We start from the raw sequence: 16,374 nt of genomic DNA, 5'->3' as shown, positions 1-16,374 counted from the left end.
ACCAGAGAGTTAATGCGTCCATCGATTCTCCTATCTGATCTGCAGTGATGGTATGCAGCTCTAGCTGGATACAGTTTAATAAGGTTACTGGGAAGGAGAAGCTGAGCTTTAAATGAAATGGAATCACAGTGAAATGTAACCTGCAAAACTGTTACTACTTATCCAGTGCATTCGATAAGTATTCAGACCTTGACTTGTTCCACATGTAGTTACGTTACAGCCTTATTCTAAAATGGATTAAATAAAATATTTCCCTTATCAATCTACACACAACACCCCATAATGACAAAACCAAAACAGGTTTTTAGATTTTTTTGTGCAAATGTATTAAAAATAAAAATAAGAAATGGCTTATTTACATAAGTATTCAGACCCTTTTCTATGAGACTTGAAATTGAGCTCAGGTGCATCCTGTTTCCAATGATCATCATTGAGATGTTTCTACAACTTGATTGGAGTCCACCTGTGGTAAAATCTATTGATTGGACATGATTTGGAAAGGCACACACCGGTCTATATAAGGTCCCACAGTTGACAGTGCATGTCAGAGCAAAAACCAAGCCATGAGGTCGAAGGAATCGTCCGTAGAGCTCCGAGACAGGATTGTGTTGAGGCACAAATCTGGGAAAGGGTTCCAAAACATTTTTGCAGCATTGAAGGTTCCCAAGAACACAGTGGCCTCCATCATTCTTAAATTGAAGAAGTTTGGAACTACCAAGATGCTTCCTAGAGCTGGCCGCCCGGCCAAGCTGAGCAATCGGGGGAGAAGGGCCTGGGTAAGGGAGGTGACCAAGAACCCGATGGTCACTCAGAGAGCTCCAGAGTTCCTCTGTGGAGATGGGAGAATCTTCCAGAAGGACAACCATCTCTGCAGCATTCCACAAATCAGGCCTTTATTGTAGAGTGGCCAGACAGAAGCCGCTCCTCAGTAAAAGGCACATGACAGCCTGCTTGCAGTTTTCCAAAAGGCACCTAAAGACTCTCAGACCATGAGAAACAAGATTCTATGGTCTGATGAAACCAAAATGTAACTATTTGGCCTGAATGCCAAGCTTCTAGTCTGGAGGAAACCTGGCATCATCCCTACGGTGAAGCATGGTCTTGGCAGCATCATGCTGTGGGGATGTTTTTCAGCGGCAGGGACTGGGAGACTAGTCAGGATTGAGGGAACAATGAACGGAGCAAAGTACAGAGAGATCCTTGATGAAAACCTGCTCCAGAGCTCAGAACCTCAGACTGGGGCGAAGGTTCACCTTCCAACAGGACAACGACCCTACGGACAAAGCCAAGACGACAGGAGTGGCCTAGCCAGAGCCCAGACTAGAACCCGATCGAACATCTCTGGAGAGATCTGAAAATAGCTGTGCAGCGACACTCCCCATCCAACCTGACAGAGCTTGAGAGGATCTGCAGAGAAGAATGGGAGAAACTCCCCAAATACAGGTGTGCCAAGCTTGTAGCGTCATACCCAAGAAGACTCAAGGCTGTAATCGCTGCCGAAGGTGCTTCAACAAAGTCCTGAGTAAAGGGTCTGAATACTTATGGAAATGTGATATCTGTTTTATTTTAATTTTTAAAAAAGCAGTTTTTGCTTTGTCATTATTGGGTATTGTGTGTAGATTGATGAAGGGAAAAAAACATTTAATACATTTTAGAATAAGGCTGTAACGTAACAAAATGTGGAAAAAGTCAAGGGGTCTGAATACTTTCCGAATGCACTGTATACTGCAGGTATATCTGACTGATTGTCTGGGGGACAGAGGGAGAGGAGGGATGGGAGACAGAGGGACAGGAGGGATGGGGGACAGAGGGAGAGGAGGGGTGGGGGACAGAGGGAGAGGAGGGATGGGAGACAGAGGGACAGGAGGGGTGGGGGACAGAGGGACAGGAGGGGTGGGGGACAGAGGGAGAGGAGGGGTGGGGGACAGAGGGAGAGGAGGGGTGGGAGACAGAGGGACAGGAGGGGTGGGGGACAGAGGGAGAGGAGGGGTGGGGGACAGAGGGACAGGAGGGGTGGGAGACAGAGGGACAGGAGGGGTGTGGGACAGAGGGACAGGAGGGGTGTGGGACAGAGGGACAGGAGGGGTGGGGGACAGAGGGAGAGGAGGGGTGAGGGACAGAGGGAGAGGAGGGGAGGGGGACAGGAGGGGTGGGGGACAGAGGGAGAGGAGGGGTGGGGGACAGAGAGACAGGAGGGGAGGGGGACAGAGGGATGGGGGACAGGACGGAGAGGAGGGGTGGAGGACATGAGTGGTGGGGGACAGAGGGACAGGAGGGGTGGGGGACAGAGAGACAGGAGGGGTGGGGGACAGAGAGACAGGAGGGGAGGGGGACAGAGGGATGGGGGACAGGACGGAGAGGAGGGGTGGAGGACATGAGGGGTGGGGGACAGAGGGACAGGAGGGGTGGGGGACAGAGGGAGAGGAGGGATGGGGACAGCATCGACTAGAGCTACGGAAGCCATTTTGACAGTACTGTTACTGAACGAGTGGTAAGCATCGACTAGAGCTAAGGAAGCCATTTTGACAATACTGTTACTGAACGAGTGGTAAGCATTGACTAGAGCTACGGAAGCCATTTTGACAGTACTGTTACTGAACGAGTGGTAAGCATCGACTAGAGCTAAGGAAGCCATTTTGACAGTACTGTTATTGAACGAGTGGTAAGCATCGACTAGAGCTAAGGAAGCCATTTTGACAGTACTGTTACTGAACGAGTGGTAAGCATCGACTAGAGCTAAGGAAGCCATTTTGACAGTACTGTTACTGAACGAGTGGTAAGCATCGACTAGAGCTAAGGAAGCCATTTTGACAGTACTGTTACTGAACGAGTGGTAAGCATCGACGACAGCTACGGAAGCCATTTTGACAGTACTGTTACTGAACGAGTGGTAAGCGTCGAATAGAGCTACGGAAGCCATTTTGACAGTACTGTTATTGAACGAGTGGTAAGCATAGACGACAGCTACGGAAGCCATTTTGACAGTACTGTTACAGAATGAGTGGTAAGCGTCGACTAGAGCTAAGGAAGCCATTTTGACTGTAACCACACCCACATGGAAGATATACTGTATATCACCATAATAATACACAACCATTATCAAAATATAGACATTTGGTGTTCCAAGTACTGGTGTCATAATAAATCATAACTCTAGAGATTATTTGATCTCAAAACTGTGGGAGGTGGTTTTCAGTGGCTTCACAGAGTAGAGGCGGTTAGCTACAGTTTGTATTGTTTAGCATTATAGCTAAAGCGCTAGTTAGCATTAGCCAATTAGCTACAGTGTTTGTTAGCGTTAGCCTAATTAGCCAGCCGAGATAAAATCCACATTATGTGAGGTAATCCTTGGTCACAGCCTCCAGGAAGTTGGGCGCCGACATGAGGATGGTGAACGTGCCGATGATGGAGAAGATCGTGAACGCCACGAGACAAAGGCGATCCACGACCGCCGCCGCAAACTTCCACTCGCTGCAGACCGCCTCGCCCTCGTCCTGCTCCCTGAACCTCTGGGCGATAAAATGAACTTCCTCCAGGATCCGCCCGATCTCCGGGATCTGGTCCACCGTCAACCTCCGGAGGATCCCCACGTCCCGGTCGGAGAGTAGCGCCTCGTTGGGGGAACATGTTCCACCTGTCCCCGTGGTCTGACTACCACCCCCAGCCCCTCCACTGCAGACCCCAACCCCAGAAGAGTCACTGCTAGGCGGGCAGCAGGGGTTATCGTGAGACCCTCCCAAGGATCCCATCCCTCCCATACCCACGGAGTGGTAGCCGAAGTAGAGGTTCATGTTGCCGTTGGTGGTTGAGGTATTGGAGGGCTGTCCCCCAGGGATGGAGCTCATCTGGATGGAGCTGCTGCTGGCGTGGTGAGGGGGAGGGTGGGAGTACTTGTAGCCTCCTGTGGTGGAGCTGGGGGTAGCAGTGGTGTTGGTGGAGGGGGTGGTCGTCTTGCGTTCCTCACCAGGCTTCTTCATGCGGAGGAACCAGGCGCACCAGTTGAGGAGGATGACACGCATCTAGAGAGGTAGTGGAGGCAGGGGTGAGGAAAGAGAGAGTGGGAGGAGAGATGGAGAAAAAGGGAGAGAGGAGAGAAAGGTGAAGACAGAGAAAGAAAGGTGGCAGCTCCCAAAAAGGGACAGTTTGCACTGATTTTAAAAAATTTGGCATTTTTTAAACGTTTACGGTAAAAAAAGCAATAAAACACATACATCGTGAACACATTACATTGTTGAGAAAAAAGGGCGATAGATAACGCTGTAAGGCACAGATGTACAAGGTATTCAGAGGTAGAACAGGTCTTCAGATGTACAAGGTATTCAGAGGTAGACCAGGTCTTCAGATGTACAAGGTATTCAGAGGTAGAACAGGTCTTCAGATGTACAAGGTATTCAGAGGTAGACCAGGTCTGCAGATGTACAAGGTATTCAGAGGTAGACCAGGTCTTCAGATGTACAAGGTATTCAGAGGTAGACCAGGTCTTCAGATGTACAAGGTATTCAGAGGTAGACCAGGTCTTCAGATGTACAAGGTATTCAGAGGTAGACCAGGTCTTCAGATGTACAAGGTATTCAGAGGTAGACCAGGTCTTCAGATGTACAAGGTATTCAGAGGTAGACCAGGTCTTCAGATGTACAAGGTATTCAGAGGTAGAACAGGTCTTCAGATGTACAAGGTATTCAGAGGTAGACCAGGTCTTCAGATGTACAAGGTATTCAGAGGTAGACCAGGTCTTCAGATGTACAAGGTATTCAGAGGTAGAACAGGTCTTCAGATGTACAAGGTATTCAGAGGTAGACCAGGTCTGCAGATGTACAAGGTATTCAGAGGTAGACCAGGTCTTCAGATGTACAAGGTATTCAGAGGTAGACCAGGTCTTCAGATGTACAAGGTATTCAGAGGTAGACCAGGTCTTCAGATGTACAAGGTATTCAGAGGTAGACCAGGTCTGCAGATGTACAAGGTATTCAGAGGTAGAACAGGTCTTCAGATGTACAAGGTATTCAGAGGTAGACCAGGTCTTCAGATGTACACCAGCAGACTATGAGACAGAGAGGCTCTACGGAGCTGGAGATGGTTCATGTTTAAAACATGTATGGCCTGTCTGTGAGAGCTACTCATCCCCTCAGGCATCGTTTGTCTGCCAGGGCAGAAGTGACACTTCAGGAAGTGGCATATGTTACGATGACATAGGCCTAGTCAATGAGCCGTCTCTATGACTGAGCTACAGCCACTTTGTGTTCCAACGCTCTACAGGATCGTGGGAATATTGGATGGAAGTGGACTGACACTTTAAGATGTGAGATGAGATGACATCGGCCTAGTCAATGAGCAACGAGCTGTCTAGCGAAGGCCTTGGCGTGATCTGGTATCCCAGCAAAGCTTGTGTTACTCTTTCATTCTTGTGACGTGTCCTGGGGAAAGATGTATTTTGTATGACAGGATTTGACTGTTGTTGCTCTTACATTAACACTAATCCACTTCCTCTGACAACTCCCACGTTGGGGAGGAACTGAAGACATTCTAAGATGAGTCTAAGGTGTTGCGGACACCATGGCCTTGTACCCACTGTGGTCCTACAGGATCAGAGTTGGTGAAGTCACAGGAACGACAAACAAACTGAGCTTGTCCTGCTCTACGACTTCTACAACTCTACTCAAGCACAACCAGAGACAAGGACCACGAAGACAAATACTATCTATTTTTCCATGTCAGGCGTAAGTTGAACCGGAACTACTCTACGACTCAGGGCGTCACCTATGAGTACATGACACAAAGAGGTTAGCAGGAAATGTAATGTAACCATGGTTACCTACCCATTTAGGCATCTTTACCCCGTGAGGGTCGTGATGGTGGAACTGTAGAACGAGAACCGTGACGACGAGAGAGAGACCCACGATCATCATGGCGAATGAAAAATACTGGCCTGCAACAACAGAAATATACACTATAGATATCAATATTAGAAATCATTGTAGTGGGCTGGAAAACATAGAAATATAAATAATAGAATACTGGAAAGTACTGGGCAGAAACATAGAGATATAAAATACTGGAAAGTACTGGGTAGAAACATAGAGATATAGATTATTGAACACTGGAAAGTACTGGGCAGAAACATAGAGATATAGATTATTGAACACTGGAAAGTACTGGGCAGAAACATAGAGATATAAAATACTGGAAAGTACTGGGCAGGAACATAGAGATATAGATTATAGAACACTGGAAAGTACTGGGTAGGAACATAGAGATATAGATTACAGCACACTGGAAAGAGATGGATGAGGAAAGGTCGAAAAGAGAGGTATTTTAACAGGTGATTAACAAGTTATCCCCTGCTTCAGGATAGAGAGAGAAAGAGATAGAAAGAGGAGAGAGAGAAAGTCAGAGAGAGAAAGAGAGAGAGAGAAGGATAAAGAGAGAGAGAGAAAGAGAGAGAGAGAGATAAAGAGAGAGAGAGAGAGAATGATAAAGAGAGAGAGATAAAGAGAAAGAGAAGGATAAAGAGAGAGAGAGAGAGAGAGACACAGAGAGAGGTATTTTAACAGGAGATGAGAACAGTAACCACCTGTCTGCCTGAGGTGGTAACATCCCTAACACCCTGTCAGCCCTCTGAGCTCTTCATTCTATCAACCTCTCCTCTCTTTCCTGGCTATTGATTCCTTCCATCAATCATGTACTGGCACCCTATTCCCTACGTAGTGCACTACTTTTGACCAGTAGTACACGAAATAGGGAATAGGGTGCCATTTGGGAAGCAATCATGCAGTTCCTTCTACACCTCTCCTGTCTAGCTGACTAAAGCCTGAGGTAAATATCGGCTGCTAGGAGGGAAAGCAGAAGAACTTAGCGCTGTAATAAGAATGACTGTGTAGTGTGGAAACCGTATCAGTTAGATGTTTGGTCATGGGGTATTACACTGGGTTTATGAGTGGCTATTCTATACTTAACTGTGTGTGGTCGACTTACCAAGAAGGCAGAGGAGGCTGCTGAGGACAGGACGGCTCATAATAATGGCTGGAGCGTAATGGAATGGGATCCAAAACACCAGTTTGATACCGTTCCATTCACTCCATTTCAGCCAGTGTTATGAGTCATCCTCCCCTCAGCAGCCCCCACTGCCAGAAATACGGGCATAGCAAACAGACCTAAAGAAGAAACACATTCGTTTGAATTGGTTCCATGATTAAGCTTGGTATCTAGTGATGATATTGAACCACCAATCAATTCACAACTTGTATGAGCGTAATCATGTAAAATACATTAGTGCTTCTAAAAATAAATGACTGATGAGTCAATAGATGATCAATACTTTACCGATGAGAGGAACAGAGTCTGACGTAGCCGGCATGATTTCTGCTACCAGCAACATGAAGACAGTCAGAGACAGCAAGACAGTGATACCTGGGGGAGAGAGGGAGGGGGGTAGAGAGAGAGAGAAGGGTGGGAGTAGAGAGGGAGAGATGGGTGGGGGTAGAGAGGGAGAGAATGGTGGGGGTAGAGAGGGAGAGAAGGGTGGGGGTAGAGAGGGATACGAGTAGGGGTAGAGAGAGAGAGAAGGGTGGGGGTAGAGAGGGAGAGAAGGGTGGGGGTAGAGAGAGAGAGAAGGGTGGGGGTAGAGAGGGAGTGATGGGTGGGGGTAAAGAGGGAGAGACGGGTGGGGGTAGAGAGAGAAGGGTGGGGGTAGAGAGAGAGAGAAGGGTGGGGGTAGAGAGAGAGAGAAGGGTGGGGGTAGAGAGGGAGAGATGGGTGGGGGTAAGAGGGAGAGACGGGTGGGGGTAGAGAGGGAGAAGAGTGGGGGTAGAGAGAGAGAAGAGTGGGGGTAGAGAGAGAGAGAAGGGTGGGGGTAGAGAGAGAGAGAAGGGTGGGGGTAGAGAGGGAGAGACGGGTGGGGGTAAAGAGGGAGAGATGGGTGGGGGTAGAGAGGGAGAAGAGTGGGGGTAGAGAGAGAGAGATGGGTGGGGGTAGAGAGGGAGAAGTGTGGGGGTAGAGAGAGAGAGAGAGATGGGTGGGGGTAGAGAGGGAGAGAAGGGTGGGGGTAGAGAGGGAGAAGAGTGGGGGTAGAGAGAGAGAGAAGGGTGGGGGTAGAGAGGGAGATAAGGGTGGGGGTAGAGAGGGAGAGAAGGGTGGGGGTAGAGAGGGAGAAGAGTAGGGGTAGAGAGAGAGAGAAGGGTGGGGGTAGAGAGAGAGAGAGAAGGGTGGGGGTCGAGAGGGAGAGATGGGTGGGGGTAAAGAGGGAGAGAAGGGTGGGAGTAGAGAGGGAGAGATGGGTGGGGTAAAGAACGAGAGAATGGTGGTGGTAGAGAGGGAGAGAATGGTGGTGGTAAAGAGGGAGAGGCGGGTGGGGGTAGAGAGAGAGAGAAGGGTGGGGTAGAGAGGGAGAAGAGTGGGGGTAGAGAGGGAGAGAAGGGTGGGGGTAGAGAGAGAGAGAAGGGTGGGGGTAGAGAGGGAGAGATGGGTGGGGGTAAAGAGGGAGAGACGGGTGGGGGTAGAGAGGGAGAAGAGTGGGGGTAGAGAGAGAGAAGAGTGGGGGTAGAGAGAGAGAGAAGGGTGGGGGTAGAGAGAGAGAGAAGGGTGGGGGTAGAGAGGGAGAGATGGGTGGGGGTAAAGAGGGAGAAGAGTGGGGGTAAAGAGGGAGAGAAGGGTGGGGGTAGAGAGAGAGAGAAGGGTGGGGGTAGAGAGGGAGAGATGGGTGGGGGTGGAGAGGGAGAGAAGGGTGGGGATAGAGAGAGAGAAGGGTGGGGGTAGAGAGAGAGAGAAGGGTGGGGGTAGAGAGGGAGAGAAGGGTGGGGGTAGAGAGGGAGAGAAGGGTGGGGGTAGAGAGGGAGAGATGGGTGGGGGTAAAGAGGGAGAGATGGGTGGGGGTAAAGAGGGAGAGACGGGTGGGGGTAGAGAGGGAGAAGAGTGGGGGTAGAGAGAGAGAAGAGTGGGGGTAGAGAGAGAGAGAAGGGTGGGGGTAGAGAGAGAGAGAAGGGTGGGGGTAGAGAGGGAGAGATGGGTGGGGGTAAAGAGGGAGAGACGGGTGGGGGTAGAGAGGGATAAGAGTGGGGGTAGAGAGGGAGAGATGGGTGGGGGTAAAGAGGGAGAGACGGGTGGGGGTAGAGAGAGAGAGAAGGGTGGGGGTAGAGAGAGAGAGAAGGGTGGGGGTAGAGAGAGAGAGAAGGGTGGGGGTAGAGAGGGAGAGAAGGGTGGGGGTAGAGAGGGAGAGATGGGTGGGGGTAGAGAGGGAGAGAAGGGTGGGGGTGGAGAGGGAGAGAAGGGTGGGGATAGAGAGAGAGAAGGGTGGGGGTAGAGAGAGAGAGAAGGGTGGGGGTAGAGAGGGAGAGAAGGGTGGGGGTAGAGAGAGAGAGAAGGGTGGGGGTAGAGAGAGAGAGAAGGGTGGGGGTAGAGAGGGAGAGAAGGGTGGGGGTAGAGAGAGAGAGAGAAGGGTGGGTGTAGAGAGGGAGAGAAGGGTGGGGGGTAGAGAGAGAGAAGGGTGGGGGTAGAGAGGGAGAGAAGGGTGGGGGTAGAGAGAGAGAGAAGGGTGGGGGTAGAGAGAGAGAGAAGGGTGGGGGTAGAGAGAGAGAGAAGGGTGGGGGTAGAGAGGAGAGAAGGGTGGTGGTAGAGAGAGAGAGAAGGGTGGGGGTAGAGAGGGAGAGAAGGGTGGGGGTAGAGAGAGAGAGAAGGGTGGGGGTAGAGAGAGAGAGAAGGGTGGGGGTAGAGAGGAGAGAAGGGTGGGGGTAGAGAGAGAGAGAAGGGTGGGGGTAGAGAGGGAGAGAAGGGTGGGGGTAGAGAGGGAGAGAAGGATGGGTGTAGAGAGGGAGAGAAGGGTGGGGGTAGAGAGAGAGAAGGGTGGGGGTAGAGAGAGAGAGAAGGGTGGGGGTAGAGAGAGAGAGAAGGGTGGTGGTAGAGAGGGAGAGAAGGGTGGGGGTAGAGAGTGAGAGAAGGGTGGGGGTAGAGAGGGAGAGAAGGGTGGGGGTAGAGAGTGAGAGATGGGTGGGGGTAGAGAGGGAGAGATTAGAATATTGTTTGGCATAAAACCTTATTAGAATACTGGTTGGCATAAAATCAGAATTAGCATAAAGGAAGGAAAACAAAAGGATTAGTTTCGCTGCGCCCAGTGTCCTCGCAGAATGAGGTATATGTGTGTGTCTCTGCATGTGTCTCTGTGTGTCTCTGTGTGTCTCTGTGTGTCTCTGTGTGTCTGTGTGTGTGTACATTCCTGTCCTGTGTGTGGAACCCTCCTCTCACCCAGGGAGATCTTCTCTCCAGAGTCTGCAGGCAGCAGGAAGACCAGCAGGGCCAGGCCAGAGATGAGAACACAGGGGATGAGGAGGTTGAGACCATAGTACAGCGTTCTCCTCCTCATGGTGACAGTAAAGGTGACGTCAGGGTAGGGCTCCTTACAGCAGTCATAATATAGCTCGTTACGCTTCACTGGGACACCTGGGAAGAGGGGGGGGGGGGGGGGGCAGGTCAGATGGTCGTAACGATTATATAACATATTAACAACTCCATCAGATTTGAGACAAACCCCCCCCCGTTTCCAGCATTCTGCAGAGTCTGGCATTGTGAGATGACCTTTAGACTTCATATCACACAACTTTCTGATAAGGTCAAACTGAAAGACAGCGTGACAAGGTTTGCTTGAGACAAAAATGACCCTCATAAACTGTCTGAAAACTTCCACTTTTCCAAATGACCCCAAAGTAAATATCAGATAAACGTTGAGATGAATCTCCTAGTGCACCTTGTCCTCTGTATATGTATTCTGTCGTGTCTCCTGCCTCACACTACGTAATGTACATCTAATTCCCATGTATTAATATCGCACAATGGTCTCCATCAGACACACGGACAGTGTGTGTGTGTGTGTGTGTGTGTGTGTGTGTGTGTGTGTGTGTGGACGTATGTGTGTGTGTGTGTGTGTGTGTGTGTGTGTGTGTGTGTGTGTGTGTGTGTGTGTGTGTGTGTGTGTGTGTGTGTGTGTGTGTGTGTGTGTGTGGACGTATGTGTTTGTGTGTGTGGAGGTGTGTGTGTGTGTGTGTGTGTGTGTGTGTGTGTGTGTGTGTGTGTGTGTGTGTGTGTGTGTGTGTGTGTGTGTGTGTGTGTGTGTGTGTGTGTGTGTGTGTGTGTGTGTGTGTGGACCAATGTGTGTGTGTGTGGACGTATGTGTGTGTGTGTGGAGGTATGTGTGTGTCAAGGAGAAATTGAAATGGTTCAATCACTCTGACAGCCTTTAATCATTGTAGGACGTCTAGCAGAGCACTGATTGGTCAGTGAGTTTGAGGATTTCAGTCTTATCACGTCAAAGTATTATTATTTTAACTGATTAAAACCTCTGAAAACCGTGTGTCTGTGTCCATACATGTGTGTGTATAGGACCGTAAACTAGGGTCCTATCGCTAAACGGAGCCTCAGGATGGCACCTTCTCTGGCAGAGGCACCAGGGCTGTGTCTGGAGCTGAGCCTGCTAGCTGCCTGGCCGTGCCCCAATTTAGTGAGCCTTTCCTGGGCCAGCTGTCACCTCACACCCCCCTGGTTACATACAGCCAGCTGTGTACTGTGTGTGTCTGTGTGTGTGTTGTGGTGTGGTGTGGTGTGTGGTGTGTGTGTGTGTGTGTGTGTGTGTGTGTGTGTGTGTGTGTGTGTGTGTGTGTGTGTGTGTGTGTGTGTTGTGTTGTGTTGTGTTGTGTTGTGTTGTGTTGTGGTGTGGTGTGGTGTGGTGTGGTGTGGTGTGTGTGTGTGTGTCCAGTGGTGGAAAAAACACCCAATTGTCATACTTTTGTAAAGGGGAAGTCACCTTAATAGAAAATGACTCAAGTAGAAGTGAAAGTCACCCAGTAAAATAATGTAAATATCTGGTTTTAAATATACTTAAGTATCAAAAGTAAAAGTATAAATGATTTCAAATTCCTTATATTAAGCAAACCAGACGGCAACATTATCTTGTTATTTGAATTCACGGAGAGCCAGGGGGCACACTCCAACACTCAGACCTCATTTACAAACCAAGCCTTTGTGTTTAGTGAGTGCGTCAGATCAGAGGCAGGATGGATGACCAGAGATGTTCTCTTGATAAGTGTGTGAAGTAGACCATTTTTCTGTCCTGTTAAACATTCAACATGCAATGAGTACTTTTGGATGTCAGTGAAAATGTATGGAGTAAAAACAACATTCTTTTCTTATGTAGTGAAGTAAAAGTAGTCAAAAATAGTAAATTAAAGTACAGATTCCCCCAAAAACGACTTAAGTATTCGAGTATTTTGACTTAATTCCGCCACTGGCATTCCAACACTATTGAGGCATCATTCTGAGACCAGAGGCACGTTGGCACCATCCATCCAATGACAGATGACATGGGGGATGGGAAGAGCGTAGCTCAGGGAGGAGAATAGACCTGTAACACCACCTGGCCCGGTCACACTCAGAGCTGGACATTGATTGGCTGTCTAGCCCAGGGGACCAGGAACTGAAACAGAATCATTCAGGCAGCATGATAAGAGGCGTAACACCGGGCTCAATAATTGGCTGTCTAGCCCAGGGTCTAGAACACTCAGGATCAGAGATGCATGGGACGCAGACACCTCCTAAAACAGGGCTGCATTCTGTCAGAGATCTACTGTAAGCACAGAATGTCTAATCCACATTGTACGGAATGTGCAGTATAAATAAAGATGGATTCGATTTGACTAGAGCGATGCAGTCTGCTTAGTGGTGGACAGGTCTGGAACAAAAGCCTGCACTCCCAGCAGCTCACCAGGAGGAGTGTTGACCACCGTACCACTGACTCTGCTGTAAAAAAAAAAGTGCACCTCATTTCCTCCAGAGAGTTCCAGGGAGACACTCCTTCAGTCTCTTACCCACGAGATCCCACTCTCCGTTGGGGATGTATGAGGAGATGTCTACGTCCAGTATCTGGAGGTCCAGCAGCCAGCCGTTGTAGGTCCACGAGCCAAACTTCAGATCACACTTCTGGACGTCGAAGGGGAACCAGCGAACATCGATGTAGCATGTACTCTTCAGAATACCTGGGGGAGGGAAGGAGGAGAGGATGATGAGGAGAAGGAGGAGTGGGCAGTCTTGTCATATTCACATTTTGCCATCGTTGATTTCTGTCGATGATTTTCTATTGCTGAGTATACATTCAAGTTAATGCACTTCATATCAAATCAAACTTTATTAGTCACATGCGTCGAATACAACAGGTGTAGACCTTACAGGCTGGTGCCATGTATGCCGGCCCGAGGAGACGGTACCGCTTGTCATTCGGTAGCAGAGAGAAGAGTCTATGATTTGGGGGTCTGGAGTCTGATTCATAGTGGCTAAGCATTGGGTTAAAGCGACCCTCCTCAAAGCACAAGTGTCGACCCAGTAACCCCAGTAACCTGGTAACCCACCTGGTGGTATGTACTGGCAGGATCCAGAGGAGTTGACCAGGACGTTGGTGTGGAAGGTAGCATCAAACCTCTCGTCTGCGCTGGAGGAGAGAAGTGAAGAGACACAGATGAATGATCGGATAAATGTTGTATGGAGGATAACTAAGTCTGTTGTCATGGAGATAGAAATAAATAGAGGAGGCAAAACAGAGAGAGAAGGATAGAGAAGGAGAGAGAGAGAAGGAGAGAGAGAAGGAGAGAGAGAGAGGAGGAGAGAGAGAGAGCGAGAGAGAGAAGGATAGAGGAGGAGAGAGAGAAGGATAGAGAAGGAGAGAGAGAGAAGGAGAGAGAAGGAGAGAGAGAGAGGAGGAGAAAGAGAGAGGGAGAGAGAGAAGGATAGAGAGGGGGTGAAACAGAGAGAGGAGGAGAGAGAGAGAGAAGAGAGAAACAGAGAGAGGAGGAGAGAGATATATCTTAGACAGAGGGCTCAGTACTGAGCTAGACAGACAGTGTGTGTATTATTGATCCGGTCCTCCTTCAGAAAGGGTTTCATCAGAGGTGGCTCAGCGTGTGGAGGGACTGGCTTCAGAAACACTACCATCAAACTGAGATACATCAGAAATACATCCGAACAAACACCATATATCACAGATATTACAGCCTGGACTAACCCCCCGTATCCCTGTTCACCCCCCGCATTCCTCCTCATCTCTGCATCCCTCCTCATCTCTGCATCCCTCCTCATCTCTGCATCCCTCCTCACCCCCTGCATCCCTCCTCATCTCTGCATCCCTCCTCACCCCCTGCATCCCTCCTCATCTCTGCATCCCTCCTCACCCCCTGCATCCCTCCTCAACCCCCGCATCCCTCCTCATCTCTGCATCCCCCCTCACCCCCTGCATCCCTCCTCACCCCCCCGCATCCCTCCTCACCCCCTTCGCATCCCCCCTCACCCCCCCGCATCCCTCCTCACCCCCCCGCATCCCTCCTCACCCCCCTGCATCCCTCCTCACCCCCTGCATCCCTCCTCACCCCCCCGCATCCCTCCTCACCCCCCGCATCCCTCCTCACCCCCCGCATTCCTCCTCATCTCCGCATCCCTCCTCACCCCCTGCATCCCTCCTCACCCCCCCGCATCCCTCCTCACCCCCCCGCATCCCTCCTCATCCCCCGCATTCCTCCTCATCTCCGCATCCCTCCTCACCCCCTGCATCCCTCCTCACCCCCCCGCATCCCTCCTCACCCCCCGCATTCCTCCTCATCTCCGCATCCCTCCTCACCCCCCGCATCCCTCCTCACCCCCCCGCATCCCTCCTCACCCCCCCGCATCCCTCCTCATCCCATCCTTACTGCCCAGAAATATATTAAAACATTTTGGGGGGAAAAGAGTGATTGATTGGAGAAAATTGGCTTTTGACCTTCACTGGTGAATATTGCTTCTACAGATCAGATCCTACCATAAGTGCCTAGAGGGTAGGATTGAGAGATTGTCTCTCATAATGGGAAACAATGAGTAATAAATGAAAGTGCTCATCTTCCCGAAAAAGAAGATAAAAATTCTCCTGATTCATGCAGACGTCCATTAGTCTGTTTTGAAATGATGAGTGGTTACGTGACTGATGCCACAAGAACAGGAAGTGAATTGAAAACAACCTACATTATTGGCTGATGTGCAACAAGCCCTTGCACTAAATGCAAGCAACAACAAAAAACGACTGTAACCAAACCCAAAAGAAGACATCACGATTTACATAATTTAAAGTTGATTTATTGCTGCATGTCCCTGTCCTAATCGGATATGATAATTGTTCCATTTGTTCAGACTACAGGAAGCTGCAGGCCTGGTTGTTAGGATTCATCCAAACATTGACTGTCACCCAAATGGCACCATATTCCCTAAATAGTGCACTACTTTGGACCTATGGGCCCTGGTGAAAAGTAGTGCACTGAACAGGAAATAGAGGGTCGTTTAGAACACACTCTGATAATCACCCATTGTCCAAGAATAAAGGTTTATAAATTAGAGGTAGAGGCCTGTTGTAGAGGCCTGTTGAATACAAATTACTAATGCTGGTTAGGAAGTTATAAATCATTTAAAAAATGTTTTGTTTTCTTGTACTTCGAACCATCCATCCACACTGTTGTACCTTGTACAGTGTTTCTCTGTTTTAATCAACATTTAGTAACTTAATGAATCGATTAATAATGTTTTTTTAAACTACATAATCCAACTAGCGCATGTAGGTTTATGACTATGAATCAATAATCACACAACATCATATTAAACAATTAATATGATTCATATATCTTGTTTAATATGATTCATATATCCTGTTTAATATGATTCAAATATCCTGTTTAATATGATTCAAATATCCTGTATAATATGATTCATATATCCTGTATAATATGATTCATATATCTTGTTTAATATGATTCATATATCTTGTTTAATATGACTCATATATCTAGTTTAATATGATTCATATATCTTGTTCAATGTGATTCATATATCTTGTTTAATATGACTCATATATCTAGTTTATTATGATTCATATATCTTGTTTAATATGACTCACATATCTAGTTTAATATGATTCATATATCTTGTATAATATGATTCATATATCATGTTTAATATGATTCATATATCTTGTTTAATATGACTCATATATCTAGTTTAATATGATTCATATATCTAGTTTAATATGATTCATATATCTAGTTTAATATGACTCATATATCTAGTTTAATATGATTCATATATCTTGTTTAATATGACTCATATATCTAGTTTAATATGATTCATATATCTTGTTAAATGTGATTCATATATCTTGTCTAAACGAATCGTATTAAACAAGATATACGAATCATACAGAGCTACACAAACAAACAGAAGTTGTTTCACAAAGGTCAACAAGGTGCCTGAAGGTTACACACCTCAAAAAGGAAGTATGCTCAAAATATAGATAATGTTTATCAGAATCCCTTAAGGAAAGCATTGTACTGG

General features: G+C 48.2%; 1 protein-coding gene across 2 annotated transcripts in view; it reads right to left on the bottom strand.

Annotated features, from left to right (window-relative positions):
- Positions 1-2,358: 2,358 nt before the first annotated feature.
- Positions 2,359-16,374, bottom strand: part of LOC129845645 (CHRNA7-FAM7A fusion protein-like) — a 49,612-nt gene continuing 35,596 nt past the window's right edge. For both annotated transcript variants that reach the window (XM_055913505.1, XM_055913504.1), the window contains exons 4-9: positions 13,383-13,462; positions 12,846-13,013; positions 10,234-10,428; positions 7,321-7,407; positions 5,817-5,926; positions 2,359-4,019 (exon numbers count right to left, since the gene is read on the bottom strand). In XM_055913505.1, the coding sequence (XP_055769480.1) occupies positions 3,333-4,019; positions 5,817-5,926; positions 7,321-7,407; positions 10,234-10,428; positions 12,846-13,013; positions 13,383-13,462 (1,327 nt within the window). In that variant the 3' untranslated portion in view covers positions 2,359-3,332. The remainder of the gene's footprint in view (positions 4,020-5,816; positions 5,927-7,320; positions 7,408-10,233; positions 10,429-12,845; positions 13,014-13,382; positions 13,463-16,374) is intronic.

The sequence above is a fragment of the Salvelinus fontinalis genome, unplaced genomic scaffold, assembly GCF_029448725.1.
Source record: "Salvelinus fontinalis isolate EN_2023a unplaced genomic scaffold, ASM2944872v1 scaffold_0330, whole genome shotgun sequence".
NCBI lineage: Eukaryota > Metazoa > Chordata > Actinopteri > Salmoniformes > Salmonidae > Salvelinus > Salvelinus fontinalis.
This window is presented reverse-complemented; position numbering and strand designations above follow the sequence as displayed.